Source organism: Trichoderma breve, chromosome 1 (genome assembly GCF_028502605.1).
Source record: "Trichoderma breve strain T069 chromosome 1, whole genome shotgun sequence".
In the NCBI taxonomy this organism is placed as follows: Eukaryota; Fungi; Ascomycota; class Sordariomycetes; order Hypocreales; family Hypocreaceae; genus Trichoderma; species Trichoderma breve.
Window position 1 is genome coordinate 1,174,627 of NC_079232.1, and position 17,547 is coordinate 1,192,173.

The window sequence follows — 17,547 nt, forward strand, 5'->3', positions numbered from 1 at the left end:
TCGCTCTCTTTCGTGCCTTTTTTTCCCTTCTACGTGCAGCCTACCGGGCGGCCCGTTGATTCCTGCAAGTCCGGGCCCGGAGTTGACTATGCCGCGGTAAATATAGTAGGTAGTGATCGTCGATACGCGCCCCCTCTCCCCCAATAACGCGATGGCAAAGCAGACATTGACAGGGTCCCGGTCTGTCAAAGGGTCCTGGCAAAGGCCTTATCGCAGCTGGACGAGGACGCGTTGCCATATATAGCATGGGCTCGGTACCCAGGTACAGCGTTCCTCGAGGCGAAAGCGAACTTTTGCCTCTGCTCCACTCCTCCCAGCGAGAGGTTTGGGACGACTGCAGTAGCCCGCGCGAACACACACATGTACGAGGGCGGAATGGGGGAGAGCGCGGGGTTGCGGTTCGCGAAGAGTCGCCTCGAACGCTGGGCTGGGCAGAGAGGCAATGTCCTTTTGCGCCGTTCACCATTTTCCCTCGTTTCTTGGCGGCGCCAGATTTCCACCTTGTCAACTTGTGTCAAGCTGCCGGCTTTCCGACTCGCCTACCGCCTTTATGACGAGGTGTTTCAAGCTGTCGTGTGTCTGGCTGGAGCTTTGCTTCTTCTACTACTGTATCGTGCTTTATCTGCATGCAGTTACGAGTGGAGTGTTTTTCACATGAAGAAGAAGCGAAAAGAACAAACTTAGAAGAGATGCCGAGCTAGCCAAGACTCACGGGCGCTTCCGCTGGGTTAGGTCAAACAAAAGAGCTGAGTGGGATTCCAGTCTATCAGCCATTTGCCTCGCAGCAAGCGATGCTTCCATGCTTCCATCCTTTTCTAAAATTCCCTCTCTTCCCCCCCCCCTCCTCCTCCTCCCCTCCCTTCTATTCCTTCTGCAGATACGAATGTGCACCCAAAACACACAAACTCAACGCTAGGATCGTGATATAAGATCATGTTCGATCAGGGTCGGTTCATGTCGTCATTTCCGTAAATGGTGAAATCCTGCTGCATTCTGCACCGTCCTTAAGCGGCCGCATACATGTAGCTGAGCGGCAGAGGATCCTCTTTGGATCAATTGGCTTCGTCTAGAACAGAGTGGATGCCCCGACCCTGACTGAGGTCTAGAACAGTAGGTCGGTAACTTTCTTGGTCGATAGAGAGCAGAGGGGAAGAGAAAAACTTTTTCAGTTTAGGATTAAGTTGCGAGATGTCGCTGGCGGCAGCGGATAATTATCCTGCATGCTTTTCGTTCCGCACACGTCCTATTTGCTCGGGTTGGCGGTTGAATGAAAAGATGTCATTTTCCAGAATATCCAGAATCGAAACTCTGTAGTCTATTATTCCCGGTGTGTAACACTTTGCATTTAGCAAAATCGAATCCTTCCCAAGAACGCGGTTCTGGGAAAATTAGACTGCCGTAACCAACAACACCACGTTGTCTGCCGTAGATATAAATAAATCAACAAAAGTCTTTTCTTTGCCGTAAACGTTCAATCCCGTTCCCAGTATTTCCTAAAAAGAACACCGATTGACCTCGATCTGGAACAACTAACGCACGCCAATTACCAACAACGTGGAACCTGCTCCCGTTACTGGATATATATTTGGTAATGGTAATGGGAACTTCCCTGGGAATGTTTCATCCCGCTGAGGATTTAACGTGGTTGATCGTTCGATGTTCGTTGGGACGTGCGCAAAAAAGTAGGTACACGCCGTGACATGCCGCAATGAGGCTTGCATTGCCGCTCAAGACGATGTTGCTTGGATTCGATTCTCCATGTCATGGATTACCAGGTTTGTAGGTATGTATAACGCATAAATGTTGTTTACATATCTGGATGTAACTCGCCAAGCATATTTCACATGTCCCAACGAAACGACTTCAATATGTTTTATACGTCACCGTTAAAGTATTTACGGGATGTTAGGTTTAATCTTTGGCAAGGCAACATAGAGTGACACTTTATGATGGTAATTGAAAGAATAAATAATTAATCGAGGTATGGGAGACATGAGCTACAATCCAACCGTCTTTCCCATTTGCCTTTGTAGAAACCTCGTAAAGAGAAAAAACTATCCACAACTCTGGACTGGGTAAAAATATATATAGCATTATGGAGTCAACCGATGAATACAAATGGAACCATGTCGTGTGATCCGCTTTCAATTCACTTCACTCGCTCACACAAACACACTATTCATCTCCTTCGTCTATGGGGGCGCCTGGGCTTCTCTTCTTCCTCTGAATTAACATAAACAAAGTGTACAATTGCTCATCTCGTATTCACATCATTTTACAACAAAAGAGCGGCCACGGCTCCGCCGAACAGAGCCACCATGGCAGGAGCGCGGAATCCAGCGGCTCCAGCCGGGACAGGAGGTAGACCAGATTGGGCAGGCTGGGAAGGAACAGCGCCCGAGCTGCCAGGGGTGATGACGGTCGTCAAACCACCGGTAGGAACGGGAACGGGAGCCGGAGTGACGACGGGAGAAACGACAACCGGAGTAGAGACAGCGTGCTGCGGAGGCGGAGGCGGGTAGTAGGCAGACTGAGCCGGGCTGCTGTTGGTAGCGGCAGGGGCAGTCGCTGGTGGAACTGCAGTGGTCGAGACAGGAGTCGAAGCAATGCCGGAGGGGGTGGGGACCACAGCAGCACACGTGGTGCAAGAGGGGATCGCAACGGGGGTCGTCTGGGTGACAATGGGAGTGACAACAATGACGTGAGGTGTCGTTTGGGGCTCGGAGCAGCTGTTCTGCCCCCCCTTGCAGGTGTAGGTGTTGGGCAGCGTGTAAGTAGCAGTGATCTCGGGAGGGGCCGTCTTGGGAGGAGACGTGGGACTGCCGCTGCCGTTCTCAATGGGGCACCAGGTCGTGTAGAGCTCAACCACCTCAGTCGTGACGTGGCCAACGGGGCAGTTGGTGACAGAGGGCGGGCACGAGGTGATGGTGTACACGTTTGTCGTGGTGAAGGTCGAGGTGTAAGTGGGAGCGGCAGTGGTACCGGCACCAGCAGCAGCGGTAGTGCTCAGGTCAGCGGTAGCGGTGGTGCTGAGGCTGGGGACGGAGTAGATAACAGTGCCATTGCCAAAGTGGTGAGAAGACGTGGGACGTCCGCTACCAGCAGGGCCAGTGGACAGCGGCACGCCGGAGGTGGTGGCGGCAGAGGTCGTGACAGCAGAAGTGGTGGCCACCTTGGACGTCGTAGCGGCGGCAGAGGTGGTCGTCTGGGCAGCAGAGGTGGTTTGGTTAACAGAGGAAGCACACTGGCCGATGGCAGAAGCCGGGACAGCGTCGGGTCCAGAGCCGATGGGGATCAGCTCAGTGCCGCAGTCCTCGTTGGCTGCAATGTGAATGTTCTGGTTATCCCAGTCAAAGACGACATAAGCAGCCCTCAGGAAGGTGTCACCGAGAACAGGGAAGTCATCGTCCTGAGAAACACCAAGCTTGCAGATGCCCAGATCAGGTTGCTGCCAGATGAAGTCCTTGTACTCGACGTCGACGACGACGTCACCAAACTTGAAGTTGACACGGCCGGGGGTGTCGATGATATCGCAGTCAACAATGTAGTCGCCAGAGGTAGTCTCCAGACGGGCAGAAGGGAAGGCCGTGAGGATCTTCTCGAAAAGAGGACCGGGAAGGGTGCTGACGGTGTAGCCGCTGTCGAGGAGCACCGGCTGGCCGTTAGGCTTGTCGAAGACCTCAACATTGGATCCGTCCTCCTTGGTGATGCTCATACCATCCATGTAAACCCAGTAACGAGTGTAGCCGTCGGGAGAGGAGGCGGCGGGGATGATGGGTCGCTTGGCGAGGGGTCCAGAAAACTTCTTGACGTCAATTCCGCCATAGGTGACAGAGCCTCGGTCACTGTCAAGGCCTCGGATATCAAGACTGAAAGCCCTGCTCTTGATGAAACCCTGCGTGGCCAAGTTGTCAATGACAAAGGGGTAAGGGCTCTTCCAGCCACTCAGATCAGGGCCAGCACCGAGAATACCAACGGAAGCAAACTCGCTGTCAGTGGCAACACCGAAAACCTGCTGGTTAATTCTCAATGCTGCATTGTTCGTTAGCAGCTGTTTTCTTTTCCCTCCTCGTCTCACATCGATTGCCTTATGCCAATATTGAGGCAAGCTTGCGCATGCTTTAATATGTATTCGGAGCTTATTCCATTCCTCCATGTGACAACCTCAATGGTTGGTACGTATAAAAGAAATATCATGAACTTACAGCCGAGCTGGACGTAATCGTAGCCATAGTTGAAATCAACAAAGCCCGTACCATATTTGATACCTCCCGGTTCCTTGGCGTCGACAAATGTTGTGGAGTTTGAAAATCGGCCAAAGGTTTCGCAAAAGGTCGGGTCTGTAGCCTTGCTACACACGGGGTTGACCCAGAGCTCGGAAGAACCAGTATCGAAATTGACGCTCACTGCCTGCGGTGGTGTACCAATTTCGAGTTGAATGCTGTAAAAATAGCCAGTTTGTTGGGCTTGCAAATCGGCGCTATCCTGGCGCCTGTGCAGGTGCTTCGAACGGGCACCCTTGGTGGTGGTAAGAGTATATCGCATAATTCCATTTTGCTCGGATGTGTAGCTGTCGATGAAGTCGAGGGCTTGAGCCGCAAGCGGCCACGCCGCGAGCGCATAAAGAGTGGAACGCATAGTGAATGTATGCAACGCCAAACAATTGCCGGCTTAAGGAATGACCGGCAAAGAGGCTGTATCAAAAAAACGAAGAAGAAGGAAAGATTGAAAAGCAGTTGGACAAAGAAAGGGAGCGACGTAGGCGTAAAGGAGGGAGAGACGTATGCGGCAGAGGGAGCTGGCCCAGGGAGCATTATGTATAATTTAATCGGCCTTCCCTGCCTTGCGCGTGTGGATAATTAGTTGATAGCGGAGGATGAGCGCCCAAGACGAACCAACCCAAGCAATCCATGGCCCTGGCGTGGGTCCCATGCTTGTATGGCGTCGCTTGAGTAAGTCAAACGGCCACAAGGTTGCGCCAGTATGACGGCTCTGCCTGCGTCTGTTTGGGCCAAGACGCGGCAGTGGGTTCTGGGAGCACAGAGGAAATGAAGACGAACAGGGGCGCCAGAAACGCTCTCACCTTCTCACCTCCTCGTTGTGGCGACTAGAGATGCGCCAGAGAGGCCTCAAGCTTCGAGCTTGTGCAGCTCCGGCCAAGTGTTGCAGTGCAAGATGACACGGAGCGCTCGGTGGCATTAGACTGGCTTCAATCGACGCTAAAGCGCTAAGTCGGGAAGCTTGAATTCTGCTTCCACCATGCGTTTCTTCTCGCAGTATCACCTTCGCAGGCCTGGAGAGTGCCTGGACAAGCGCAGCTATCCGAACTCCTTTTTTCTCTCCCGTTTCCTTCTTTCAGAGCGTTGGCTTCACCGTCATCTCTTGGTGGCCAGAAGCACCGGAAATATGCGCGTTGCTCTTCCAGCTGCAGTACCGAAAGAGGAGGGGAGCAGACATACTCCTTAGGGCCTTGGCGACGATCCTGAAATCAGGGAAATGTCGAAGGTCACTCACTCCTCCACAGAAATCCCACCCGTATCCATCGTCTCTTGCATCGCCTCGATGCATTTGTAGATCCTGCTTGTGCTTGAGGCTGCAGCCGCTTCGCCCATTGGCGGGATAGCAAGCGTCAATACAGGACCGTCACCCGCTAAGACGAAGACGAACCTCGCCTTGCTCGCCTTGTGTGGAGGGCGACATTGGACAAAGTTTCGGAAGCATTAATTGAGCGAAATGGGCCAGGCTAAACAATGGGGCGAGCGGGCAGGGATCCGTCGTAAAGGGGGGGCCCAGCTGAAGTTCAAGAGACATTAATAACGAAGGGGTCGCGTAGCGGAGCAGACGAAACAAATCAGATCACTCGCCAAGCTAGACACGGGAGGACAGCAGCAGCAGCGGTGGTTGGATCCGGTTTTCTGTTTGTTTGTTTGTTTGCCGGCGGAATCAACTGAAGAGGGTTGGAAAGGGGCGAGATGAGATGCCGTACATGCGAATTCTCGAAGCTCAAGTTGAATATGATTGGAATTGTTTATGCCAACCAGTGATGATGGCGAGAGGGGATTTGGATAACAAAGGATGGACCACGTTTCGGTTCCTGCATTAGACCAGCACTCACTTGTACGCTTGTCGCTTAGGTCGCTGCTTTAGTGCCCCTTATTGGGCCTTAGCACGGCAGCAGTCTGCAGGGGCCGCCCATCCTTTGCTGTGATACGGCCTGTGATCGCTGTAACGGCACAGCGATAAGGTGTTGATAGCGCACCTCGACTTTTTAAGCTCAGCCACAGCGGGATCCCATCCTGGGGATTGTTTACAGTACAGCATGAAGCAAGTCTGAGTGGCTTTTTAAACATTTGTCCTCTAGAGGAACTATTGCCATCTTCACAGACTAGCAAAATTGCCAGTGCGATCGATGACATGTCTCTGGCGGGGAGGCAGTGTCCCAGCCACCCGATGAAATTGGCACTGGTTCTTGCAACCTGGTTTGGAATTGGAAATACGGGGATAGAGCATAGTGTGACGGGGTAATTTTAAAGTTATATCACCACGCGATCTTTCAGAAGCTTTGATGGCGTTGCTATTGATGCATACTAAGAATAGCTTCAATCTTAAAGACAAGTAAACGCGCCACGCAGCATGGAACCCCTTCAATGATAGATTAAGGTATCCTAGAATGAAACAGGTACAAAATCATCCAGCTCTTGGCTTCTGTGTAGTGTAAAACAAAGTTTACTTCTACATCTTATTCACTAGACACAAGCTACATGATGTAGTTGTACAAAATGCAGCCAGAGTTCATGTTGTGCAATGATACAGCCGTAAAGCCGCATCTCATAGGGTGTTACTCCATATGCAGCCACTTCCCCTTTTGGAAGAGGAGTATTAGTCGTTCCTCGCCATGAGTTAAGGAGGAGGAACTGCATACCAAACAAATGGGCAAACTTAAAATTTGCCAAGGAGTGTTTAATGGGATTTCAGCTCTAAGCGAGCAATATGCTTTGTGTGCAATAGACGGCAATTCTTTCCGCCTGTAGGGTGGTACTACCAGTGCTGCATGAACAGCGCGAGGAAAGGGGTCTAGATTATATTCGTGAGAGTTCCCAAGCTAATCATGTTTGTTATCGGGAACGAGTTACGTTAAATAGTTTGAACTGAATAGATTGCCTAGGTTTATTCTGAAAGATAGTAAAACATGCGCTTTGGTTCTTGGTGCGTGTTGCATTTCACCGGTTTGCTCCAGGGTAGCTCCGAATATGAAGTGGACGCTATCAACATGTGCGGCTTCCCTACATCACCTGGGTATGCAGACGAGCTGCTCCTGTTCAGGGAATCATGACATTTTTATCTAATGATCAATTCCTGATGGGAGAGACTAAAAAACATACAGAGACTAACGGTATTCAGAAAACTCCGATCAAGCGAAAACCGAAACCGGCGCTGTTGCGCTCCTACCTGGTAGTTGATAAGGCCTTTTGGTTGGAGGCAAACGCAGTGAATGTCGACTGGAATAAAAAATCGCTGTATCAAGATAGTCTCACTGTCGATTTAGTAAATGACCAAGCTTAGACGCTGTGTAAGTCTTTGCTAGAGCTGACGTTGGTTGTGAGGGGTAGCCAATCATGTACCTGAGATTCCGAGCCTTCAAAGGCTATATACAACGTTTTGAATCTACATGTAAGCCTTTTAAAGAGCCAGACCATACCCCCTCGTTTTTCCAACCAATGCCAATTCAGTTAGTATCTGTTCTGCTATCATTTGCCCAAGTCCGACAACATGGGCACACTGAAGGTGGAATTAACCGCGTGCTAGACTCTTGAGCTGGTTAATATTCCGCCAAGTGGTGGACTTCATCTTACCACTTGACGTTCTGCTAAATGGAAACAAGGACAACATTGACCGATAACACCGAAGAGACATCGTGACGATTCTTCCTTACAACAGTCTCCTCGTTATGCAAAAGGAAGACGGAATAAAAGAATAAGAAACACGCGGTGTTGTGCTTCGTTTGATACGCGTGATAAAGTTACATGTAGCTAGCGCCGTTGTGATAACCTTGAATTCCAGCTACACTATGAAGAAGAATTGATCAAGGCTCAATTGGTGTAGATAGCACTGGCAATTATCAAGTCCAACTAATGCAATCATCTACTATTCAACCGGGCGTCAATATCGGGCTCGGTCTTCTCTCCGTTTTGCCGAGCCTTCTTTTCATGGCGGCCAGGGGGAGCTTGGCTGTCTGGAACGGTCTCTTGCTGACTTGGAACCTGATCGTGAAGTAAAGAAAAAGATAACATGGTCTTCAAACCGACACGTATAGACAATTGATAGGCCGGGAATTGCATGTTATCCGTCAAAGTCATGCGGTTGACTTCATCCTCCATGCGGACACAGGGCTTATGTCCGACCCTATTGGCGGATGCGAGTCCTCCGATGTCTTTAGCATCTACATGGCTTCAACAAAAGTAGTTACCTTACCGACAAATACAAATCTCCGCAAACGTTCTTTCACAACAGACCAATCTGAGACGAATCTGCCCACACTCGCATTTTCAGCGGACAAACCATGTAATGGCGAATAATCGTCATACCAGAGCGGAGTAACATGTGAATTTGTTATAAAGCGGCTTCTTTCTTCTTCATAAGAGAGACTTCATCAAGATATATTTTGTTTGAAAGCAGTCCGAAATTAATTTAACTCGAACCATATCGCATCCATAACTTGAAAATGTTTTGGGGTCGGTTTTCTCCCGAAAGAGATATTCCTTCTCAAGAAGGCAAAGTGATTGTGGTTACTGGAGGGCATGTTGACACCCCGTTTTAAAGTGAGAGTTAAGCTTGGCTAATACGAACAACGAACAGAAACGCAGGAATCGGAAAAGAGACAATATTACAACTATGCAAGCATTCGCCGAAAAAAGTCTTCCTCGCCACGAGAAACGAGGCCAAGGCGAAAGAAGCTATTGCGTCCATCAACTCAACCCTGTCCAAGCCCGCCGATATTGAGTTTGTGAAACTCAATCTCAGCAACTTGGCATCAGCTGCTGCCGCTGCCGAGGACATTGCTCGCAGCATTGATCGGATTGATCTGCTGTTTCTCAATGCCGGAATCATGAACCAGCCGCCCGGCAAAACCGATGACGGACTTGACCTGCAACTCGGCACCAATCATGTCGGCCACTTTCTTTTCACAAAGAAGCTGTTGCCCGTGCTCAAGCAAACCGTCACCAAATACAACCCCGATGTACGCGTTGTGTCTACCGCATCCAACGGACACACATTTGCACCAGCTTTCGAGACCATGATCTCAACCGAAAAGCTGTCGGCGCAAGGCCAATGGACTTCCTATGGCGCATCCAAAGCCGCCAATATCCTTTTCGCTGCTGAACTGGCTAAGCGACACCCCGAACTCACCTCGGTGTCTTTGCATCCTGGTATGATCCAAACTGATCTGTATGTGACAACAACCTCAAACAGCTTCTTCCTCAGAAATCTCTTGCGCTTCTTCGGCCCCATCTTGTACCACGACGTTGCATACGGTGCCTTGACCCAGCTTTGGGCGGCTACCGTGGACAAGAGCAAGCTTCAGCAGGGCGGTTTCTATGTGCCGGTGGGGCAGCTGGAGAGCAAGAACAAGTACGCTGTCGATGCTGATATGCAGAAGAGGCTGTGGGATTGGACCGAGGAAGAGTTGAAGCAGAGGGGTTATTGAGAGCATTTTTGCGTGCTGTATTTAATCCTTAGCTGGTTCTTCATTACTATTATTTGGATCTGTAGCGGGCCTCTGAATTAAAGCCAACTTCTTTTTCTCTTCTATTTGAGTTCAACCATTTGCATATTATCATTAAATGGATTAGTGTTTCATCATGGGGTAATAATAAGTTGATATTCTCTGTCAATTTTCCTTAACAAGGTGGAATTACTGAGGTCTCTTGCGAGCTTACGGAGCAACCTCGACCTGTTGGTGAGGGGCCGGGCTTGGTCCCCGTCTTATCTCGGACCAAGCAACGGCCTTGCTCGTCCGGGTATTGGTCCGGGTGGGCCGTCTTTGTCCGATCCGATCTCGCCGAAAACGAGAGTCGGAGTAAGACAGGTCCACATCACACCATGCGGTAAGATCTCATTGACCAGATAAAGCTACAAGCTTAAAAGAAAACCAGAAAAAAGTCCGTAAATTGTTTACTTGTTTGCGTCGTACCAATCGCAGCTCTGACAAGATGGGGTTCCCTGATGCCATCACGGGAGGATGCCTCTGCGGCTCGATCCGCTACTCAATATCTGCGTCTAGCGAGACCCCATGGCCGCCTCAGGTATGCATCCAGATGCCGCGCTGAGATTGAACGCCATGACTGACTTTCAGATCAATTAAGTCATCGGCATGTCAATGTAAGTGTGCCCTATTTTTAGAAGTACCAGATTATCAGATGGGATCAATATGGTTACCTGTTACGTACTCGCGCCATGCGCTATCTGAATGCTGACACTTTGACAGGTACAATGTGTCGCAAGTGGACATCATCACTCATTGCGCAATTCATCATTGTATTCCCCGACCAGCTCAAGCCAGCTTTCCACACCCAGGAAACATACGACGAATATGAATCATCACCTGGCCGGTACAGAGGATTCTGCAAGCGTTGCGGAACTTCGTTGGTTTGGCGGTCTGCAGATGATAGCAGCACCGTCGATGTTTTCCTAGGGACAGTGGATGAAAGGTGGCTTGTGCATGAAGATGGTGGCAAGGTTGGACAAGAGCTGGCCAGGCCCAATGGAACACAGTTTTGGATGGAGAATGCAATTCCAGGGGTGACTGATCTGCTAAAAGGAGGGAAAGAGTTTCTCAGAGAAGGTGAAGACGGATGGGAGAGGAAAAGAGAATAGAGTATCTATAGAGAAGATGGGAAAGGGCTCGGCAAATGATACAGTTGGTCTTGGTGAGCGAATTAGAATAGACTGAAGTTTTCAGCGAATAGAAAGCAGCTCATTGTATGGAATATGCATGCTCATGTCTAGTTGCATAGTCGTGTGACCGATGTGGATTGGCAGTTGAACAGGCCGGCCTATGTATGTTCTTAAACCCCGTTAAAATATATTCTTCACAATAGGCCCGGTATATCCTTGTTACGAGGCGTGGAATCATAGCCCGAGGGAAATGCCGGAGGGGGCGGAAGAAGAAACTCGAGGTCAGGTCTTAGAAAACCACATCAATCCCCATTTGTAACTTCCCAAGACCTTTCTATGATCCTGAAACAATCCGTGGACGTGTTTGCCGACTTCCGCAGCATTACAAAGCGCTAAGTAAGCTGTCAAAGCAGCACATGTCACCTATTGGCCGGTGCTTCCGCTGTCATGAGCAAAAGACGGGAATTTTGATAGAGGGCGGGCCGGAGACACAGCCCTGAGAGGGGAGCGGAGCGCTCCGGAGTTTTGAACTAAGACGATCAGGTCGATAGCGGTCTAGAGGGCTAGGGCTTGGTGCCTTTCAATGGCGTCACTTCAATAATACTCGTTTGTAAGTCTGCTGCCCATTCGTGCTTTGTTCGTTTCCCAATCTCTTTATGCGGAAACAGGTAATGGAATAGGGGTCGGGTGTCGAACAGTCAATGCGTAGAAGAGAGGATTCGGTGGCAATTCAGCTCCGCCTTGGTTATTCAGTGGAAATGAGTAAGGCTGGATCCCATTCCGGCTTTATCGTACGATATGGTAGCTCTCAGTTGAGGATCCGTACGGCTGGACAGACCAACTCAAATTACCCGAGGGTATTGATCCTGCGACATGGAACTATAGTCTTGACAACTTGTCGCCCCATTCCCCAGCTTCCGCCTAATTAGTAACAACAGATAGAACCAGGGGAGTATGATCTTGGAAGCTTGAACCCCGCGTTCTAGCTCATGATCTGGGGAATCTGGGGATCAGTTGGCGGACCGCTATGGTGGCGCAATGTGGACGTAGCGTGGGTCTCCGGACCGAAGCCCGTAACTCTCCGGAAGAGCCCACCGCGAACCGGCATCGGATAGCACTCGAGTGCGAGATGCTTAAATATATCCCAAGCCCGCTGCCCGTAGCTACCAGACCTCGGCTATATGTGCTTAACCCGAAATACCGGTTGTAAGTCCCTTGCAGTAGCCTTACAGATGGATCCCCTGGAACAGTTTAGCACCGCCCTGGACACCATGTCCGACAGCAGCTCTCTTAGCCCGGAGCCGCATCTGTCCAACAAGCAGCCGGTGCGAAGGGCTAGCAAGGCCTGTCTGGCATGCCGGGCTAGAAAGGTCAGATGCGACGTGACAATAAGATCTCCGTGCGGTAATTGTCAGTGGAATGGACAGCAGTGTGTTACACATGCTCGACGTGCCAGAAGGTATGTGTTAGACATGAAGTAGATGATGGAGAGTAACAACGGTTATTAACAATAGATCTCTAGACGGAGAAGAAAACCTGTTCCTACTGCAGCCCCTACCGAATCGGGTGCTTCAAAGGAGCTTGAATTGAAAGATGGAGCATGCAACCTGCTCGAGGAGTTTGCCATTGACTCCTTGGAGGCACCTATTTCCATGGAAGACTTGGAGCTCTTAAAAGCAGATATTGATTCAGACAAGTCTCCACAGAGTCTATTGTCGGATGATGTCGATGCCTTTGATCTGCCAAAATATGTCAGGCCCCTGACCAGCCTGCCTCCAGACGACATGGAGTATCTGCATTCCGAGGGCGCCTTAGATCTGCCCGATAGCACTCTACAGAACGCTCTCCTTCGTGCATTCTTTGAATACGTGCACCCATATGTTCCCACACTGGATCTGGATGCTTTCCTGCATTCTATAGAGACGCATGATGGGTCAGCGGGCCAGGTTAGCCTGCTATTGCTGCAGGCTGTGCTTGCAGCCGGGACGGCACATGTAGGGCTGGATCATCTTAGAAATGGCGGATATCAGACGCGGAAGCAGGCCCGCACGGCGTTTATGAAGCGAGTTCGGGTAAGTTTGTTCCTGGTAATTTGAATACACCATTCAACTATTAACACGGATGGATAGCTCCTCTACAAGTATAACTGCGAGCTGGATCAGATGGTCCTCACGCAATCACTGCTGCTCATCACTTCATGGCAAGATGCCTCTGATGAGCACGGCAAGACATGGTTCTGGATTGATGCCGCCGTTTCCCACGCCTTCGCAGCCGGACTGCATCTGGAGCCCTCAGTAAACAAGCCCAACCTATCAAAGCGAAAGCAAAGGCTGCGTCGCCGAGTCTGGTGGTGCTGCTTCATCCGCGACCGGCTGCTCTCCCTAGGCATGAAGCGGCTACCGCGAATCAAAGACGGCGATTTCCACGTATCGATGCTCGAAGAAGCCGACTTCCAGCCGGAGCAGATCCGCAGCGACGACGACCACGCCAAATTCGAGGCCATGTGCGTCTACGTCAAGAGCCGTAAGAAGCGCGCCGAGCTGGCCCGCATGTGCGTCGCGCAGGCGACTCTATGCAGGTCCATGAGCTTCTTATCCAGCAGCATGTACGTGGCGCCTCACGACAACTTTTCCAACTTCTCAGAGGCCCGCAAGATGACGCCAGACGGCGAACAGAAATTCACCACGTACATCCGAGACCTGCTGGAGTGGAGAGACGGCCTGCCGGAGAGCGTCTCGTATCGCCCCATCTCGAGCAACGACATTGGCAAGGACGGTAACACGAGCATTTCGATGGACCGTGCGGTGCTGCATATGATTTACAACACGGCTGTGCTGTGCCTTTACCGCTCGCGGTTCATGGTGTTGCTGAACGAGCCGACGGCGTCTACGATGGAGAAGGAGATGTGCAAGATTTACATGCAGCACTCGGCGAAGCGGATAGAGGAAATCTCCAAGAACATTTACGATCACGGCTTGGATCGGTTACTTCCTAGCATGGCGGCGAACATCGCTGTGTCAACCGCCAGCGTTTATCTATTGGAGCTAAAGGGCCATCTTCAGGGCTGTGCAACCGAGCAGAGCTATCGGCAAAGCAGAAAGCTCATGCAATCTATGCATGACATTTATGCAGGCGCTGATTTGTCGAGGGAATCCATTGAATGGGACAAGGAAGACAGCTCGGAAGAGGCCCCTGAGATGGCGGAAGATTATCTCATGGCGGACCAGGATTGGCTCAAGGACTTGGAGGCGGCGACTTGTTGGTTAGTGGCCGAACCTTTCAGGGCAGACAGTTTTCTACAGCATCCTGGAGAGGGATTGGACGTTTTTAATGAGTTTTTTGTTTGTTAAATGATCATAGAGTACTGACTCGAGAGTCACTGCTCATACTGGCGTATTTTTGGATTTTGGGATTATGAATCCATTGGATAATGATGTTGCAACGACCTCTAGATTAGGAAACACCTATGGTATACATGGGAGCTGAATCCTCATGTTTTTCTTATTGCAATCATCTTCTTGACTCTGCTGTGAACTCGCTATACGTAACATGTATCTACCATCTTCGATTCCCTTCTTCTTGTTAACTCTTAATTGCGATATCGGGTCCGTTAACCGGTGCTTCAATCTTACTCATACCCCATAATCTCAAAATCCCCATAGAAGCCCAGAGATATCAACGCGTTACCCCGTACACAGGACCGCGTACCTCTCACAAACAAGTGGAGCATCGGACATTTCCCACGCAAAACTCATCCATCCAAACAAGAAACCGCGAAGCCCTGCCCCATCCCCCTTTCTCAGAAAATTGCCTAATGCGGTATGTGGCGATCCAGCTTGTTCCCTATTATACAAATCGAGTGAAGTCGCATCTGCTAGCTCTCCCAAAGCTCTTTTTAGCTCCCGCCGCACTAAACCTTAGAACAAAGATCAATGCTTGGGATTCAATTCGTGTTGCATCGAGTGGGCGCCGCTACCCCACAGAAACGTAGAGGTCGTTTCGGCGAGATGAACCGACTTCATTGGCTGAGGAACGTCTCGGTCCGCATCACCAATGGCTTGGGCTTGCGGTCCGCTCGAGCGTTTTGCAAGGCGGAAGCGTTTGATCTGTCTGGGGTAAATCGAGGCTGAGTGAGGGCCCAATAGTTTCCGGTTTGGGAAGCATACGGAGAATGTAATGTTTTGCGTCGGCGATTAGTAGTGAATTTGCAAGCAAAGAGGAGGAGCAAGAGGAGATGATGCGTCCGTGTGATGGCAAGCCACGGTCGATTCAGTGGCCGGCCTTTTTGTGTTACGGACCGCATTCTAGCCCTCTGTGGGGGGAGGAGGATTGGCAGCCAAGATTCGGTTGATTGGCACGATACGGCACAATATATGTAAGGGGGCTTTTTGGCTGGTGTTGCATAAATTGGCTTGCTGGCAACCCAACAGAGATACAAGCCAGCCCGAAATCCCCTCTCCAAGATTTTCTCTTTTCCTTTTCCTATTCCTTTTCCTATTCCTTAACAGCAAGCGTTCGATATCTTTTATCAATATTCACAATGGCACCCTCAGCTACCGAGCCTAGCACCAATCCCCTGGACTTCCAGAGCGGCTTTGTCCAGATTATTAACGGCAAAAGCTCGCCCACGGCAACTACCCGCCATGGCATCAACCCAGCAACTCTCAAGGCGAAGCCTGAGGTTCCCTTAGCCACCAAGGAAGACCTCGACAGTGCTGTTGCCGCCGCAAAGGAGGCCTTCAAGAAGTGGTCCAAGGTTCCTTACGAAGAACGCAAGGCTGCCGTGCTGGCATTTGCAGATGCCATTGACAAGCAGAGGGTCGAGTTCCGCGACCTGTTGATTTCAGAACAAGGAAAGCCTGTAAGAACTTTTCGAAAGACTTGTGATGATCGTTGAACATTTTGTACTGATCCATTGTTAGATCCCCCAAGCAGATGGCGAAACCAACGCGGCTATCGAGTGGATCAGGGGCATGGCCAACATCAAGATCCCCGAGGATGTCATCGAAGACAACGAGAGACACACCGTCATCACAAGATACATGCCCCTGGGTGTCGTCGCTGCCATTGTTCCCTGGAACTTTCCTCTCTTGCTGGCAACAGGAAAGATTGCCCCTGCTCTGCTCACAGGAAACGTCATCATCGTCAAGCCATCGTAAGTCACATCCTTGGAGGAAACAATAACTCATGTAATAGAATCTCATCTAACGGTTATTGAATAGACCTTTCACACCTTACTGTGGGTTAAAGATCGTTGAGCTGGCACAACAGTTCTTCCCACCTGGCGTTGTCCAGTCTCTCAGCGGAGATGACAACCTTGGCCCATGGCTTACATCCCACCCTGGCATCGACAAGATCAGCTTCACTGGCTCAACACAGACCGGAAAGCTGGTTATGCAGAGTGCATCCAAGACTCTGAAGAGAGTGACTCTTGAGCTGTAAGATTTCCTTTTCGAGCATATCCCAATGGAACTTCGTCTAACACCTGATAGTGGTGGCAACGACCCAGCCATCGTCTTCCCTGATGTGGATGTCGACAAGGTCGCTGAAAAGGTACATAACATCCCATTCATCATTCACCCCAAGCCGGACATGGAAATACTAACAACAAATAGGTCGCCCTATACGCCTTCCTCAACTCCGGCCAAGTCTGCCTAAACCTCAAGCGCATCTACATCCACGAATCCATCTACGAAGAATTCCGCGACGCCATGGTCAAGCACATCAAGGCCTACACCCTCGGCAACGGCGCCGACGCCGGCGTCAGCCACGGCCCCCTCCAAAACTCCATGCAGTACGACCGCGTAAAGACCTTCTTCGACGACATCGAGAAGCAGGGCTGGAAGGTCGCCGTCGGCGGCAAGATTGAGCCCCCTACCAACGGATTCTATATTGCTCCTACGGTCATCGATAGACCTCCTGAGAACTCTCGGATTGTCGTTGAGGAGCCGTTTGGTAAGGATATTCGGATACAGTGAGAACAAACATATTGAATGATGCTAATACATTCTGCTCTTTAGGTCCCATCGTCCCACTGCTCTCATGGAGCACTGAAGAGGAAGTCATTGCCCGCGCCAACAACACAACCATGGGTCTCGGTGCCTCAATCTGGTCCAACGACATTGAAAAGGCGGCTAGAATTGGTCGTGAAATGGAGGCCGGCACTGTCTGGATCAACACACATTTTGAAATCTCTCCCATTGTGCCCTTTGGTGGACACAAGGAGAGCGGCATCGGCGCCGAGTGGGGAATCAACGGACTCAAGAGCTTCTGCAACGTCCAGTCAATGTTTGTAAACAAGCAGGTCGTAAGCTAGAGGTTTTATAAACAGCAAAGATATCAAGAATAACATACCTTGTTGATAATGATGGGGCAGAATGCGTGGCGAAGACATCTTTGTTTCACATATCTTCAGCAAACGCTTGCTTGACAACTATGATTGGCCATGTGTTCTATCACAGTGAAGATGGGGTTGCACAAGAGGTATATCGCAATGAGTGAGCGTCAATAGACGCCCTCGTATATTAAATAGCATAATTCTCATCTCAAGGTGCGCCAAACATGCGAAACTACCTGGTTGCCGATTTTTCCAAATTGATATGTGCATAAGTCATACTGCTGAATCCAAAAAAGGGCTATAACATCATTTTC

General features: G+C 50.3%; 5 protein-coding genes across 5 annotated transcripts; 4 read left to right on the plus strand and 1 right to left on the minus strand.

Moving 5' to 3' along the window:
• Positions 1-2,275: 2,275 nt before the first annotated feature.
• T069G_00384 (eukaryotic aspartyl protease domain-containing protein) lies at positions 2,276-4,638 on the minus strand (the record flags this gene model as incomplete). Its single annotated transcript, XM_056167594.1, has 2 exons — positions 2,276-4,032; positions 4,206-4,638. The coding sequence occupies 2 exons, from the start codon at positions 4,636-4,638 to the stop codon at positions 2,276-2,278; spliced, it is 2,190 nt and encodes a 729-aa protein (XP_056032910.1).
• Positions 4,639-8,722: 4,084 nt separating this feature from the next.
• On the plus strand, positions 8,723-9,706 carry T069G_00385 (short chain dehydrogenase domain-containing protein; the record flags this gene model as incomplete). Its single annotated transcript, XM_056167595.1, has 2 exons — positions 8,723-8,796; positions 8,857-9,706. 2 exons carry the CDS (start codon positions 8,723-8,725, stop codon positions 9,704-9,706), a joined length of 924 nt encoding a protein of 307 aa, XP_056032911.1.
• Positions 9,707-10,455: 749 nt separating this feature from the next.
• On the plus strand, positions 10,456-10,875 carry T069G_00386 (glutathione-dependent formaldehyde-activating enzyme domain-containing protein; the record flags this gene model as incomplete). Its single annotated transcript, XM_056167596.1, has 1 exon — positions 10,456-10,875. The coding sequence occupies one exon, from the start codon at positions 10,456-10,458 to the stop codon at positions 10,873-10,875; it is 420 nt and encodes a 139-aa protein (XP_056032912.1).
• A 1,292-nt stretch (positions 10,876-12,167) lies between these two features.
• On the plus strand, positions 12,168-14,246 carry T069G_00387 (fungal specific transcription factor domain-containing protein; the record flags this gene model as incomplete). Its single annotated transcript, XM_056167597.1, has 3 exons — positions 12,168-12,355; positions 12,419-12,968; positions 13,026-14,246. 3 exons carry the CDS (start codon positions 12,168-12,170, stop codon positions 14,244-14,246), a joined length of 1,959 nt encoding a protein of 652 aa, XP_056032913.1.
• Positions 14,247-15,436: 1,190 nt separating this feature from the next.
• On the plus strand, positions 15,437-17,212 carry T069G_00388 (aldehyde dehydrogenase family domain-containing protein; the record flags this gene model as incomplete). Its single annotated transcript, XM_056167598.1, has 6 exons — positions 15,437-15,757; positions 15,819-16,051; positions 16,119-16,334; positions 16,389-16,449; positions 16,512-16,851; positions 16,917-17,212. The coding sequence occupies 6 exons, from the start codon at positions 15,437-15,439 to the stop codon at positions 17,210-17,212; spliced, it is 1,467 nt and encodes a 488-aa protein (XP_056032914.1).
• Between the last annotated feature and the right edge of the window lie 335 nt (positions 17,213-17,547).